We start from the raw sequence: 17292 nt of genomic DNA on the forward strand, positions 1-17292 counted from the left end.
ACTTTGTGTGACTGCTGCCTCTGATTGGCTCAGCGGGACCAATCAGATGAGAGGCAGCAGTCACTCACCCATTCATAAATTCATGAATGGGTGTGTGAGTGGAATCTGCCTCTGATTGGTCAGGCTGTGACCAATTAGAGGCAGCTCATTCAACAGGCGGGGATTTTAAATCCCCGGCTGCTGAATACTACTCACAGCTGTTCAGAGCAGTTCAGGAGGACTGCCGCTGGCCGCGCTGAACTCCGTCTGCCGGGACCAGGTGAGTATATATATATTTTTTATTTTTACACATTTCTGGATGAATTGCAGGGAAGGGCTTATATATTTAACCCCTTCCCGACAATTCATCCCACGATCGCCGGCAGCCCATTGCTTTCAATGGAGCCAGCTGTATTGCCGGCTCCATTGAATTCAATGGGCTAACATCGTTCTGCCGGGACAAGGTGAGTATATTTTTTTTAAATTTTTACACATTTCTGGATGAATTGCAGGGAAGAGCTTATATATTTAAGCCCTTCCCGACAATTCATCCCGCGATCGCCGGCAGCCCATTGCTTTCAATGGAGCCAGCTGTATTGCCGGCTCCATTAAATTCAATAGGCTAACATCGTTCTTCTCTGCCACAGCTGTTACAGCTGTGGCAGAGGAGAACGATCTTTATGCTGACAGTGGGGGGGGGGGGGGGGGGGTGTGTCTCACTCTTGCCACTATTCGTTCTGCCGGGACAAGGTGAGTATATATATATTTTTTATTTTTACACATTTCTGGATGAATTGCAGGGAAGGGCTTATATATTTAACCCCTTCCCGACAATTCATCCCACGATCGCCGGCAGCCCATTGCTTTCAATGGAGCCAGCTGTATTGCCGGCTCCATTGAATTCAATGGGCTAACATCGTTCTGCCGGGACAAGGTGAGTATATTTTTTTTTAATTTTTACACATTTCTGGATGAATTGCAGGGAAGAGCTTATATATTTAAGCCCTTCCCGACAATTCATCCCGCGATCGCCGGCAGCCCATTGCTTTCAATGGAGCCAGCTGTATTGCCGGCTCCATTAAATTCAATAGGCTAACATCGTTCTTCTCTGCCACAGCTGTTACAGCTGTGGCAGAGGAGAACGATCTTTATGCTGACAAGGGGGGGGGGTGTCTCACTCTTGCCACTATTGTGGCTTAATAGTGTGACCTGGGAACTTGAGATGCAGCCCAACATGTAGCCCCTCGCCTGCCCTATCCGTTTCTGTATTGTTCCCATCACTTTCTTGAATTTCCCAGGTTTTCACAAATGAAAACCTTAGTGAGCATCGGCGATATACAAAAATGCTCGAGTCGCCCATTGACTTCAATGGGGTTCGTTACTCGAAACGAACTCTTGAGCATCACTGAAAGTTCGACTCGAGTAACGAGCACCCGAGCATTTTGGTGCTCGCTCATCTCTAGCAGGCAAACAAATCATATGCACTTATACAAGTTTTAACATAGTAATACAGTCCTGGGTATAAATAGATCATGGAGAGATCTCTGTAGTGTCCCCTGATATATTTCTACACAGTTGTTAGGTCGCCCTCTACTTTCTAAACTAAATAGCCCCATTCTGATAACCTCTCTGGGTATTGTAGTCTATCTATTCCATTTATTAATTTAGTTGTAGAGAAACGGAGCAGCACCACAGACTTCCAAAGACAGTTGTTTTTATTTAATCCATACAAAATAGGACAGCAACGTTTCAACTCCTATGGAGTCTTTTTCAAGCTTGAAACGTGTGTAATTGTGACATGTATTTCCTTTGTCCAAGTACAGAACCTTACATTCATCAGTGTTAAACTTCATTTCCCAGTTTTCTGCCGAAGCTCCCAACCTATTCACATCCTCTTACAACTGCATTCTGTCGTCTCTTGTGTTAACTACTTTACATAGTTTTGTATCATCTGTAAATATTGACATTTTACTGTTGTCAGGGGTTAAACCCAGGACCTCCTGTACTCCAGTCTGTAGCTCTCGATCTGAGACATCCAGCCCTTGGACAGGTTCCCTGCATGACTGTTTGCCTTGTTCAGAAATCCTGCAAACCCAGCCCCAGTCCTGACCCCGCCTCTGTTCCTGATTAGGCTCACAATAAAAGCATGGCCCTGCCACTCCCTCAACGTGTGATTATTGTGCTACACAGTCTTAGTCAAGCTCCTCTCCTGCCTGCTCCTCTGAAAAACTCAACTGAGACCTACCAATACTGACCTCTGGCTTTCCTCCTAACTATAATACCTGCCTTCTCCATTGTACCGCAAAGTGAGACCTACTGATACTGACCTCTGACTTTCCTCCTGACTATGATGCCAACCTCCCCCTTTGTACTGCAAACTGAGACCTACTGATACCGACCTCTGGCTTTCCTTCTGACTATTGTACTGTAAACTGAGACCTACTGATACCGACCTCTGGCTTTTCTCCTGACTACGATAGCTGCCTCCTGCTTTGTACCGCAAACTAAGACCTACCGATGCCGACCTCTGACAGCTCTCTGGACCTGCACAATTACTACACCCACGGCTCCAAACTTAGCACCAGAAACGCCACAACTGTACAATTTCAGCTTTCACACTGGCTCATTTGTCAGCTTTGCTATTTAGCCTGGGACAGATTGAGCATTTTGGCTTACACAAGCATATGCAATTTTGTGCCATGAAAAATGCACCATTTATACTGTGTGTGCTCGTATTTTTGGTGCTTTTTTTTACATCTACGTCTCATCTGTTTTTCATGTGCGCAAAAAATGCAAGAAGGCCCAAGGAATGTCTGTTTTGCTAAAAAAAAACAGGGTGCAAAAAAAAAAAAATATAGTGAACACGGATGTTAATGTGTGTTCACTGCAATTTTAAGCACCCATAGCCTTTGATGGGTGATTTTGGTGCGTGAATATGGACTAAAATAGAACATGTCGCAATTATTTTTACAATCAACATTGGTCTGCATAAAAAGTGGCCGTCTGAATACATTAATTTAATTTAATGGCTCTGTGTGCTTTTCATATTGTCAGTAAAAAATATAGACTGAATATGGACAGAAAATACGCCTGTCTGAAGAACCCTAAGTTGAAGGAGTTAGTGACAACTTTATTGCACTGCAGGAGGTCAAAATAAGGTAGTATAGCAACACTACACAATACATATAAATAAGACTCTGCATACATTTCCCTGTCGATCCCTAGTCTTGAGGGTGAAAAATGTACTTGATTTCATAAAGACTATTATAATCTACATTTCTCAATTAAATACAAAACGCAGTATATTCTCTAATTAATAATCATTTACTGTAGGAAAAACACATTTGATGTATGTTTTGCTAAGACCGTGATTCATACTTGTATACATATGTAAGAAATGTCTTAGTTCATCTTACAATGGGGCATACAGTATTATAAAAGCAGAGAAATCTGGTTTTATGTTCTGAAAAAAACCTCTTACAGATGTGTTAATAATGGAGCCATAAAGCTATAAAACATTTAGGGAAAATTTCAAGTCCCTGAAAATATGACAGAAATGTGTAAATAGTTCCCAGAGGAAGCATCCCGCGCGTCAGGGTAATAACTAATTGGCGGTTTATGTAACATTATGTTGTATTGTGATATCTTAGTTTTGTAATATGCCATTTACATATGAGTCATGTAATATGCACGGAGGTTAATTGTTAACATATGCCCATCTACCAGTATCAGTATGTTATTCCACTTATAAGATTGTTCAATATTGATGATAAATAAATCTGATAGGCATTTAAACATATGTTCAGTGTTTATATTTGGGGTGTAGTTATATGGAGGTTTATACTGAGGGGATTGTTACTTGGTGTTAAGCGCACAAATAGGAGTATTTTGGTGGTTTATAGTAGCAAATGGTGTTTTTAATATCAGGTTTTACTTTTTAGAAAAGAATTGCCAGACAAACAGGGCTGCCTGTTGGCATCACTGCATGTAGGAATGATGTCCAAGAAAGTGTCAAAAAGCCCACATCTAGGGGCTTTTTTACACGGAATGATTCTCATTCAAATAATGGTTGAATCGTGCGAAAATGAGCAATAATTGTTCAGATTAAACACAGCCAACAATTTTTCGCTTTTAGTTAATTTTATGCAGGTATAAAAATCATCATTTGCCAATTGTTAAGTGCTTAAGCGCAATTAGTCAGCATCTATAGAAAGTGCAGTAGATAAAAAACAGTTTTCCAATTTATATATTTTTAAACCCACTTATGCTGCAGAGTAGAATGCGTAAACATGGAGGCATTATGATATTTTAACTTACACATTAAGAGGTAATTGAGCTTTTGGTGAATTTGCTTGTTCTCCATTGAGTGTGCTAGCTTTGGGACTAGCCGCACTAGCAGCAGCCGCAGTGCCAAATGTAGAAGAGTCCTGCAGAAAAAGAACATAAGGGATGACATTAGCAGGAAGGATACTATTAGAACAGGTAAGCGGAGGCTCTATTATGACATCTGTATATTCATGAACATTGCCTTATGTATAAGAAGAAAAAGTAAGCGATTTTAAAGGTAATCTGTCACCTTTTCTGCATCTACCAATAATAACCATTGATGGGGAAAATAAAGATAGACTGAACCATATCTTTTCCTTTAGGCTGCCTGTCCACGAGCGTTTTTGCACTGCGTTCCCCATGACGATAATCCAGCCACGGGGAATGCAGTGCAAGCTTTCCATAGCGTTGTTATGAAAAGCGCAGCCCCCCTGTCCACAAGCCGAGAATCATAGCAATTCTCCGCTCACGGGCGACAAATCGCAGCATGCTGCAAATTGACGCGATTCTCCACGGTCAGCCTATCTGTCAGATAGGCTCACCGCAGAGATCCATGTGCTGGGTCCTGCTCCTGGGCGGCGGCTCCTGCCATGGGATATTGCGACGCCCGTGGACAGGCAGCCTTATGGTTTGTACTTCTATGGCCCTGAAATCACCATTTACAAACACTCTGCACAATATGCTAATTAAGAGCTACCCGTCTAATGGGTGATTCACTCCTTAAAAGAATTGTCCAGGCTCCTTTTCCCACTTTCTGCCTCAACCTTGGCAATTGACTGATGTCTTGTACTGAGTCTGAAACGCATGGGAGCTGGAGATGTCAATCAATTGCCAATGGACATGGCTGAAACAGAAGGACTGGTAGACAGCACAGTGATCCTTAAAGAGTAACTGCACTTTTTTAATGTACACTATAGACAATTCTAAGCATTTTTGCAAAAGACAGGGTTATAAAATCCATCTTCACCTCATTGCATAGCAGAAGAGGGCGCTCCAGCTGTGTCTGCACTGTGCTCTATAGAACAGCTGCAGAAACAACTGTTTTGTTGCCATATAACAATTTATTAAGACGTGTTTCTATTATATATCATGTATTTTTAATAGCTCTGTGCCCCCAATGTGTTCCACCACCCCTGGTGTTTTATTTCTCTCCCGTCTCACTGATATGCCACCATCCCTGACCACTGTGAAGGAGAAAGCATTCTACGCTGCAGATGGCTTCTCCCTTCACAGCGCCCACTGCACCCGATGCACTCCCAGACAGTTTGTTCCTAAATAGCATACAGCATGTAAATTGGGATTTCAGTGCCATGGATGTACAGGCAATGAAAAATATATGGTTTGGTTTGTCTAAATATGCCCCATCTACAGATTAGTGTTGGTATATGTGGGAAAACATGACTGACTGATTCACTTTAAAGGACAAATAATGGCTCATGCACACATGAGCTGGTATGGCAGTGCGCAAAGATCGTACAGCTCCATAATACATAGGTGTGTGGCTTTTATTTACTACCATACTGGCTCCATTGGGTGCTGTCTGTATGTAAATATTTTCCCCTTGTACCTGCAAAAACCTGCAATCACTATTTTTTTACAGATGGATTCATAGGAAACCTGACAAAAAATAATCCTCTCTAAGTGTTCATATGAAGCTGGAGGCATATAGTGATATGGCAGAAGTATCATGCACCATTAATACTGCACTATTACAGCTGCATGGAATGACTGTCGGTACGACAAAAAATTCTAAAAAAGTTGAGATACTTATTTTTAAAAAATTTACTAATTTAGAAATAGATGGCATCACATCTAACACAAATCTGTAAAACTAAGTGGTACTAATGAAAAATAGCTGGAGGATCAAATGTCTACTGAGTTATACAACTGTGTATAAAAAGAGCATGTTAGAGAGACAGAGTCTCTCAGAAGCGAAGATGGCCAGAGGTTCACCAAACTGTGAAAAACTGCATCTAAATATTTTGGAACAATTGAAGAAAAATGCTCCTTAGCATATAATTGGGAAGACTTTGAATCTCCCACCATCTACAGTACATGATATCATCAAAAGATTCAAAGAATCTGGAGAAACTCATGCGTATAAGGGACAAGGGTGACGTTCAATATTAGATGCTCGAGATCTACAGACACTCAGGTGGCACTTTATTTAAAACGCACTTGATTATGTAATGCAATTCACTGCATGGGCTCAGGAATACTTCCAGAAATCATTGTGAGTGAATACAGTTTGCTATGCAATCCACAAATGCAAGTTAAAACTGTAACAGGCAAAAACAAAGCCATATATCAACACAATCCAGAAATGCCGGCGTCTTCTCTGGGCCAAATCTCATTTAAAATGACTGAGGTAAAATGCAAAATTGTTATGTGGTCAGATGAATCAAAATTTGAAATTCTTGTGGAAAAATGGATACTGTGTCCTGCAGACTCAAGAGGAGAGGGACCATCCAGCTTGTTGGCGCACAGTTCAAAAATTTGCATCTCTTGAAAGCCACTTTCAATGTTGAGCAGTATATAACAGTTTTAGGACAACATATACTGCCATCCACACACTGTCTCTTTCTGGGAAGGCCTTGCATATTTCAGCAAGACAATGTTAAAGCACATACTACACCTCACCACAGCATGGCTTTGCCAAAGAGCCTGGGTACTGAACTGGCCTTCCTACAGTCCAGGAATTCCACCAATAGAGAATATTTGCAGCATTAGGAAATGAAAATTTGGCAAAGACCCAGAACTGTTGAGCAGCTAGAATCCTACATCAGACAAGAGTGAGACAACATTCCTCTCCAAAACTCCAGCAATTGGTCTCCTCACTTCCCAGATGTTTACAGATTGTTGTAAAAAGAAGAGGGAATGCTAGATGGCACTGTTCCAACTTTTGTGAGATGTGTTGCTACCATCAGTTTCTAAATGACTTAAGTTCTTTAAATGAAATAGAAAAATGTCTCACTTTCACCTTCCGATGTGTGTTCTCTGTTCTACTGTGCATAAAATGTGGTTATATGAGATTTCCAAATCATTGCAGTATTTTTTTCTTTACATTTCTTTACATTTTACACAGTGTCCCAACTTTTTTGGAATTGGAGTTGTATATGGCCTATATCTAATCATATAGCAACCATACTCCTTTTTATTACTATTAGTGAGAGGCTATCACATCCCTATCCTTCATACTAATAGGACTTCATTACAGCACAGTATGATCTATTTCAAAGAGATTGCCCAATATTAAAGAAAAATCAAAAATATGTGAGTTCTGTCCTTGGGCTGTTTCTGGTACTCAAGTAAATGGCTCCCTGAATTCTAAATTAGGGGGCAGTTATGAGAGAGCATGCACTGTATTATAATTAGCATATGATTACTTGTACAATACTTTTCGAGGAGCACAGTCCCTACTCAAATGCAGTATTTGAGAATATGAATGCCATGGAGTGGTTTTCTCTGCCTGGGACCCCTTTTTGTAATTCAGAATAGAGAGGCACTCCGTTAAACAAGCTTCCTTCCTGGCCAACCTTCTGCCATCCTGGCATTATAGGATGGCAACGGCTGAAAGAATTTCCCTGGCTGTCCATGGCTTCCCCTGTCAGTATAGGTTGATTGCAAGGCATACAGAGAGCAGGACTCAGGCAATCCATTGATTGCATGATAAAAGGCATTGTGTATGTTGGAGCAACCCCTTTAAAGTCTCTACTAGAACAGAAAAACAAAGCAATGTTGACTGAGATTTTTTTCTCATACTGTCTTGTTTGCATTGTCAGTTTTGAGGACAGCCAGCTCTGGGCAGATTTACAGCTGTGTATATTCTTTCCTCTTTTCAGTAATTGACTTAACTGCTCTCCAAGGAATATTCAGTGATTTGGAAATTCTGTTGTGTCATCCCCTTGCTCCTTTTGTCCACACTGTGTCATTTCTGCCACAAAAGGGACTCATCAACAGTGTGGACATTGCAGTTATAGGAATAGCAGGTATGAACCAGTTACTATCTCTGGTGTACGACATGTTAAAGCGTACCTGTTATTTCAGATGACTTTTCAGAGTAAGCTGTTGTGTGTGCACATAAGTAATAAAACCATATCTGCCCATGTATATTTTACATTTATGACCAGTTTCCCCTTTGCAGGCTCTATAGTAACATCTCCCATTCACATTACACAAAGCTTTCTGTAGTGCACTCTCAGAAACAGAAGCATTTAGGACATTATATAGCAACACTGAGCAGTGTAGCTGTGAATCCAGCACTGGGATGAGGCAGTAGAAGAATTACTGTAGTTCAGGGTCTTGCTTATACGTCACACCATACATACATACACCATACACCATGTGGCCATACACATTTGATTTACTAGTATAAATCAGGCTGCATCTAATGGGCAGTAATCAGCTTCCGTGCCTGATACAATGCTCTCTGAATTACCAAAAAAGTATGCCTATCAACAATACCCAGTAAACAATTTCTGGGATTAAGACCAATATCGACAAGATATATATTTTTAATTATCCTTAATACCCCGTTCCAAGATGCCCACAATTTTATACAATCCCAGACAACATGCAATAAATCTGCACCATCCACCAGTCTGAGTTTAATCTAATACACATGTTTAATAACTTCAATGGAGTACTCCTCTGTATACTGTAATACACATATGCAGAAGATAACTCCAATGTCCGAGTGTTAGAAATTATGTAGGGAAATCTCAATGTTGGACGAGGTCTAACACTGGATTGGAACTGGTTAATAATGAGACCTGACATTTTACCAAATATATCAAAAGTGGACAAATAGGACTCATTGATCTACTCACATCCCCCCCCCTTCCCCGTATACAACAACAGATCATCTGAATACTGTGAGATACATTCCTCTAATTTCTTTATATTAAAGTCCAAATATATGGGGTGATTGCCTTATCAAACCAGCCAGAGGCTCTATTGCCAGGGCAAAGAGAAGAGGGGACACCCCTGCTTTGTTCCCCTCTCTAACACCATCCATCCCAAAATATGACCATTTACCATCTCTCTTACCCATGGCATTGAATACAGCAGTTTAACCCATGCCATCCTATGAAGTATAGCTCACAAATAACTCCACTCTATACTGTCAAAAGCTTTGGCAGCGTCAAGTGAAAAAACAGCCCTGCTCCGACAAACACAATGATCCACCTGAAGATTCAAGATTTGTAACCTTCTTAAATTAATAGAAGTTGACTTGTTTGGCATGAAGCTGGACTGATGCTCATGTATTAAATGAGTCATTACTAAAAGTAATATATTTGCAAGTACCTTCAAAAAGATTTTAACATCAGCGGTCAACAGAGATATTGGACAGTAGGAATCAGGAAGAGACAACTTTCCCAGTTGAGAAATTAAAACAATCATAGCATCTCTCATTGATGGTGGAAATATGCCTTCATGCACAGCGTGGCAGAAGCATATCCTGGTATCACAAAAAATTCATTTGGAAGACCATCCAACCCAGGCGACTTTTCTGTAAGAAGTGTTGCTCCTGCATCCATTAACTCATTCAATGTCAAAGGAACCTCTAATATCATTCTCGGATTACCACACAAAATTGAAAATTGCATCCGAGCCAAATATTCATAAAGATCTTCACAATCCACACTTAATACAGGTTTTTAAAATAGAGAAAAAATGTCTCCAAAATGTCATCCTCCATTATAATCAGAGAAATATCAGGCCTTCTCAAGGCTGGAACATAAAATGATGATTCCTGTGTCTTAATATAAAAGACAAAAAATGACCCCCTGCTTCCCCCTTTCCCAAAGATCTTCTGTTTCATAAAAAGACAGATCAGCAAGTTGACATTGTGCCTCTTTCTAATGAATTTCCACCTGAGTAGTAGGAGAATATATATACGCTTGCTCTGCATCTAAAGCTTGTTGCTAAAATGTCCTAATGACATCCCAAGATTTCAGCTGATCTTCTGTATATATTAAACTTGTGTGAATGCCTTCAAAGTATCCTACACCACAGACACTGAGGAAGAGCCAATGTTAATCGGAAAATATTCCAATAGAGCCTCTTCCATTCAAGTGTTAGCATCAAGCAGGTTCAACCAAAAGGGATTTAACCTCCAAACTTTATGCACACCAAATCCCCCACCATCAACGACAAAGGGTGGAAAGTAGTCAGACACAGTTCGTGGTAGATATTCCACTCTACAAACATAAGGAACCACAGATGGGTGCAGCTTCCAGTAGCTCGCTGGCCAGGGCTGTAGCGGCACTGCCATAGCTGTTCAAAGAAGCTGCCCTGCCAGCAGCTGGAGTGCTCGCAGCGGCAGTGGTGGTGCCGTTTCCATGAGCTAGGTGCTCACCAGCAGTAGGGGCCGGTACAGGACTGATGGAGCCACTTGTAAGGCGCCCAGCAGCTGGATGCCAGGACCAGCAGCGGCCGTATCAGGAGGGCACGTCTGTGGCAGCCAATCAGCAGCTGGGGGAGTTTTGTTACACTCAGGACTGCCAATCTGTGTTTCCACCCATTATTCTGGTGGAGACATATTACACTAGTACTGGTGGGAGCTCTCCTGATGTGTTTCCAATGTTCACATTACACTCTAGGCCATATTCTCCCTCAATCCTATAACTCCAAGTGTGCAAAAATAGTAAAAAAAAAAACCTATATAAATTGGTTATCACTGTAATCATTCTGATCCAGCGAATTATGTTATCTTGTTATTTACATCACAAAGTGAATGACGTAAAAACAAAACCCAAAATACAATGGCCGTTTTTTTTCCTCCTCTCCAAAAATAAAATTAATAAAAGTTATACGATACATTATGTATAAACTTGTGACTCTTTAAATGCGATTATTTAAAATAGCAAATTGCTTTGTCATTTGGGCCTAAAAAGGTCAACCATTAACCCCTTTACACTCTAGGATGTACAGCTACATCATGAAGGTTTGTTTTTTGTATGAAGGGAGATTGGGAGTCGACCCTGCTCCATACAATTCGGGTGACGGCTGTTTCTTACAGCTGACACACACCCACAACAGCTCCGATCAGACGAGCCACTGATTAAAGCTGTCAACTCTTTAAATGGTGGGGTCAAAAATGGGTGATCAAAGATCTCGAACAGCAACCCGTGATGAGATCGCGTGATTGCCTATCACTACACAGGATCTCCTTATTAACCCTTTTTTGAGACCCACCAATTGCTTGTATCTATTAAACACCAGAACTAATGAAGGGGTTATCCTCGAAACACGTTTTCATAAGCTGATCACGTACTTTATTAAAGGGGTGGTCTCGCGAAACCAAGTGGGGTTATACACTTCCGTATGGCCATATTAATGCACTTTGTAATGTACATTGTGCATTAAATATGAGCCATACAGAAGTTATTCCACTTACCTGCTCCGTTGCTAGCGTCCTCGTCTCCATGGTTCCGTCTAAATTCGCTGGCAGCTTGCTTTTTTAGACGCGCTTGCGCAGTCCGGTCTTCTCCATTCAGCACGAGCCGCTTCAGTGTGCTCCCCGCTACAGCTCTTCTGCGCATGCGCAGACGAGCTGTCACTGCTCGGGAGCGCGCTGAAGCGGCCATTCTGCACCATCCTCTGTTAGAGGAAGGTGCAGAAACTGGAGCTGCCCAGCGGAGAAGACCAGCCCAGCCCAGCCCAGCAGCCCCGAGAAGCCTCCCAGGTAAGTGATGGGTCGGGGGGGGCTGCCGCTGCGCCGGGCTGCGCGGGGGGGGGGCTGCCGCTGCGCCGGGGGGGCTGTCGCTGCGCCGGGGGAGCTAGCGCTAGGCCGGGGGGGCTGTCGCTAGGCCGGGGGGGCTGTCGCTAGGCCGGGGGGGGCTGTCGCTAGGCCGGGGGAGCTAGCGCTAGGCCGGGGGGGCTGTCGCTGCGATGGGGGGGGCTGTCGCTGCGCTGGGGGAGCTAGCGCTGGGGAGCCGGGGGCTAGCGCCGGTTACCTGCTGTCTGGTCGGCGGCTGCGGGGCGTCTGGTCGGCGGCTGCGGGGCGTCCGGTTGCCATGGAGACACAGCTGGCGGCGTCTCGGGAGCGCGCACGTCGGGCTGCAGCGAGCGACGGGGAAAGAGCCGGCGGCCATCTTGAGGAAACTTTTATAACTTGCTGAAACGCTGGAACGGTAAGTACGAACCAGCTAGAAATGTCATTTACAGGGGGGCTTAGTAATGTGTGTTTAATGGGGGGGACTGGGCAAAAAAAAAAATTAACTGCTTCCTCGAGACATCTCCTTTAAATAAAAGGAGTTTTCCACACCTTGGTCACTTTCTACTTGCTTTAACCTGGAGTGATGCGCCTTTTCCACTGCCAGTTTTTAGTCCTATTCTCTCCCTTTCTATTGGTGGTGCTGTAGAGGCATTGTACCGTCTCCCTTTTGCATATTAAATTTCCCACAGGAGCGCTGCATGGCCTTTTAAGTCTTCTCATGCCTACTAGGTGGTCTCCACAAGGAGAGACTGTACCCCTCCCGACCCTGGTGCCCAAAGACACCGGTGGAGCCACCATGTACTACAGCCCACACGTTATAGCTACACAAGGCATCTCAGCATAAAGTACAATATGACAAAATACACACAGGCAACAGTGAGGGCCTAACAAACGGTGCAACAGCAACATTAAAGTGGAACATACAAATTTGAGGGTTACCACTGTACCTAGATCATCTCTATTTTACTCCATGCAACTGCTAAAATCACTTGGCTCTTCCAGTGTTGATTTACAAGTGATAAGGCCCAATGTCCACATGCAGGAGATCTGCACCCTTAGGGATGCATTAGCATCCACAGGGCAATTTGAAGTGTGCGGATCTGATTCTTTTTTCCCGGCATGCGGATCATACGTGCAGGAAGAAATCGTGGCATGCTCCATTTTTGTCTGCGGATTCTGCGGGACAGCTTACAGTGAAGTCAATGGAAGCCATCATACCCGCGGCACAGCCACAGCTGTCATTGTGGCTGTGTTGAGGATCCACAGGAAAGCAGGACATTAAAAAAAAATGCACTGTGCATGCGTCTGGCACGTCGTCGGCACGTCTGGACGCATCCACCGTGCTGAAGAAAGAAGATCTGGTTAGCGCAGAGGAGATCTGTGCTGGAGCTGGAGAGGTAAAACAACCTTTTTTCTCCCAATGTCCGTTAGCATGGCTGGGTTCCGCTGCGGGATTCAGCAGTGGAATGCATGTGTGCATGTGGACATTGGGCCGTAACCCCTTCCCTCCATGTGACGTAAGGGTACGTCATGGCAACAGGATACTTCCAGCAATTGGACATACCCTAACGTCATATGGATAGTGCAAGATCATGAGATCTCGCGCTATCCGGCAGCGGGAGCCGGCTGTAACTGATAGCCGGCCTCCCGCTGTTAACCCCTTTTCTGCTCGTGATCTATGTAGATCGCGGCACGGGAAGGGTTCACAGAGGGAGCGCGCTCCCTCTGTAATGTTATCGGGCTCTTGCAATTTAATTGCAGAGAGTGGGGCTGGTTGCCATGGCAACAGGACTCCAGATACCGGCGTCCTGTATTGCCATTGCCTATGATCGCTGTAATACGCGATAAGGAATTGCAGGAAAGAAGTCCTGAAATGCCTTATCATAGCAATCAGAGCTAGTATGATGTAAGTCCCTTAGAGGGACACAAATGGTGTAAAAAAAGATCAAAATAATGTACAAAAAATAAAAATGTAAAAAAAAAATGTAAAAACACCTTTTTTGGGCTTTTTCTCATATAAGCATAAAAAAGAAAAATAAAGAAAAAACTTCCACATATTTGGTATCGGCATGTCTGTAATGACATGTACAAGTTGAGCACACTTTTTATCCTGCATGGCAAAAAGCGCAAAAACTGAGACAGAATGCAAATTTTTAGCATTTTGCCCCCCCAAAACGCAATAAAAGTGATCAAAAAAGCCGTATGTACCCCAAAATGGTACCAATAAAAATTACAGCTTATTTTGCAAAAAAAATAAGCCCTCACAGAGCTTCGTCCATGGAAAAAGGAAAAAGTTATAGGACTTTGAATGTAGCGATTTAGAAAAAAAAAGATTTACAAAAAAGGGGTTTTATTGCAGAAAAGTGGAAAAACCGAAAAAAAACATGAATTTGGTATCGTTGTAACCGTATCGGGCCGCAGAAAAAAATTATTGTGTCATTTATGCTGCATAATTAATGCTTTAAAAAAATCTATGGCAGAATTGATGCGTTTTCTTTCCCCCTGCGATCATAAAAAAAATAGTAAAAGTTTTACAATATAGTCTATGTTTCTAGGAATGGCACTGATAAAAACTACAGTTCGCCACGCAAAAAAAAAGCCCTTATAAGGCCGCGTCGACGGAAAAATAAAAAAGTTATGGCTTTTGAAAAATGGAAATTAAAATCCACCAAAAATCATTATGACTTTAAGCCCAAAATAGGCCATGTCCTTAAAGGGGTTGTCCCGCGCCGAAACGTTTTTTTTTTTTTTCAACAGCCCCCCCGTTCGGCGCGAGACAACCCCGATGCAGGGGTTAAAAATAAAAACCGCACAGTGCTTACCTGAATCCCCACGCTCCGGTGACTTCTTACTTACCTGCTGAAGATGGCCGCCGGGATCTTCTCCCTCGATGGACCGCAGGGCTTCTGTGCGGTCCATTGCCGATTCCAGCCTCCTGATTGGCTGGAATCGGCACGTGACGGGGCGGAGCTACAAGGAGCCGCTCTCCGGCACGAGCGGCCCCATTCAGCAAAGAAGAAGACCCGGACTGTGCAAGCGCGTCTAATCTGGCGATTAGACGCTGAAAATTAGACGGCACCATGGAGACGAGGACGCTAGCAACGGAACAGGTAAGTGAATAACTTCTGATAACTTCTGTATGGCTCATAATTAATGCACAATGTACATTACAAAGTGCATTAATATGGCCATACAGAAGTGTATAGACCCACTTGCTTTCGCGGGACAACCCCTTTAAGGGGTTAAAGCCAAGGTGGAAAAGTTTAAGATAAAAAATTCAGTTATTTGGTGTTTTATAACTGAAATTTATGTAGATACATTTGTAGAGATCTTTTTTGTCATTCTGTTGATGAATGTCAGAAAGTTCATTTGGCTGTTTCAAGATAAATTAGATTAGATTAATAGATAGATACATAGATATGAGATAGATAGATAGATAGATAGATAGATTAGATAGATCGATATGAGATGGATAGATATGAGATAGATTGATAGATATGAGATACATAGATAGATAGATAGATATGAGATAGATAGATAGATGGATGGATGGATGGATAGATATGAGATAGATAGATAGATAGATAGATATGAGATAGATAGTTAGTAGATATGAGATAGATATGAGATAGATAGATAGATATGAGATAGATAGATAGATAGATATGAGATAGATAGATAGATAGATATGAGATAGATAGATAGATGTGAGATAGATAGATGTGAGATAGATAGATAATTATAATACTCAACAGCCCCATGAATGGCATGCATGAGTGACTGTTCATCAGTATTTGCACTTAATATAACATTGTGGCTTGTTTGCATCCTGCCAGGAACTACTATAGTATTTGAAACAAGCCTTGTATAATTAAGTATGGCTTTTTCTGGGATATGAAATAAATTTGAATCCCTTTTTCTATGATTTATCCTCTATTTCCATTGTCACAGGGACTTTCATCAGAATGGGTTTTGGACAATATGCTTTGTAATAACATAAATACTGCATGATACAAATTCTCTAAATCTATGGGCCAAGCAGAACCCATTCATGTCATACTTCATGTATTAATAAACAAGCAATCTGGTGTAAGTACATTATTGTCGAGTATACCATCATATAGGTATGGAAAATATAACCTGGGCATTGAAGTTCTTACTCAGGTAGATCACTCACTAGATGAATGACTGTGATCATTGTAGACATCAAGAAAATTGTCTGCTCCTTTCGGCAGCACAGGGGGGTTGATCTGACAATTTGTCACAGCAATGCAAGACATGTCAGCATGACTCCAAGCTCTTCTTTAAAATTCCAGCAATCGCATGTTGCCGCAAGGGACATCAGCTTGTTAACAGCCTCTCTGCAGGCTCTGTAAAGCATCTCTACTGGAACTTAAATGGGAAGTAGAAAGCAGTCCAACACCTCATTAGTGTGTCTGCTTCCTCACTCTTTGGCTAGTGGTCCTGAGCTGGGTGGTAAAACAACTACTATGTAAGGGATTACAGGCCACATCAGACTACACTATAATCAATAATCATCATTACACACAGTATTTTAGGCATATTATACAATGTTACAAAGTTGTATACTATAATTAATGCTAGGCTCAGCCAAAAAAAATTAAGAAGTCCTAATAAGCTATTATACTATGGTAGAGTATAAACAACAATTCACTATACAGTATTTATTAGAAATTTGGAGCATTTTATTAACTAATGTGGCTAACAAAGAAATAAAATTTCAAGTTAACTTTATATCAGCTGGCACTGACTAACTCGCCATTAATTCTCTAACTTGCCGGTGTCATACAAACATAAAATTTGGCACAACCATTCTTTAGGTCCTAAAGAGGAAAAGTAAAGGAGTCACAAATCGATTATTCAATGCTAATTGCAAGAGTAAGTGTACCCCTATGTAATGTAACTTCCCGGTGTTGTACAAGCGTGAAATCTGGCATGAGCATTCTTTAGGTCCTAAGTGAGGAGAGTGGGAGGAGTGGCACATTCTGCAGAGGGACATCGGTACATGCAACCTGAGGAGAATCTATTGCTCCTATATGTATACAAATTTTATTTCTCAGTAACCTTGACTTCATAAAATTAACTCAGATGAAGCCGGGTATATCAACTAGTATGCTATAATCAAGACTTCATTCGTATGAGACTGTATCAAACAGCAACCTGCATTCTTTTTATGGTTTACATGGGAATCTTCTGCAGAAAACCAAGTTACTGCCAGAACCCCTAAGAAACGAGTCCATCCT

General features: G+C 42.0%; 1 protein-coding gene across 4 annotated transcripts in view; it reads right to left on the reverse strand.

The window, feature by feature from the left end:
* SH3RF3 (SH3 domain containing ring finger 3) overlaps nt 1-17292 on the reverse strand; it is a 405318-nt gene that overhangs the window by 57830 nt on the left and 330196 nt on the right. For all 4 annotated transcript variants that reach the window (XM_066577431.1, XM_066577438.1, XM_066577455.1 and 1 more), the window contains one exon: nt 4297-4406. In XM_066577431.1, coding sequence (XP_066433528.1) covers nt 4297-4406 — 110 coding nt within the window. The remainder of the gene's footprint in view (nt 1-4296; nt 4407-17292) is intronic.

Source organism: Eleutherodactylus coqui, chromosome 1, assembly GCF_035609145.1.
Source record: "Eleutherodactylus coqui strain aEleCoq1 chromosome 1, aEleCoq1.hap1, whole genome shotgun sequence".
NCBI classification, from domain to species: domain Eukaryota; kingdom Metazoa; phylum Chordata; class Amphibia; order Anura; family Eleutherodactylidae; genus Eleutherodactylus; species Eleutherodactylus coqui.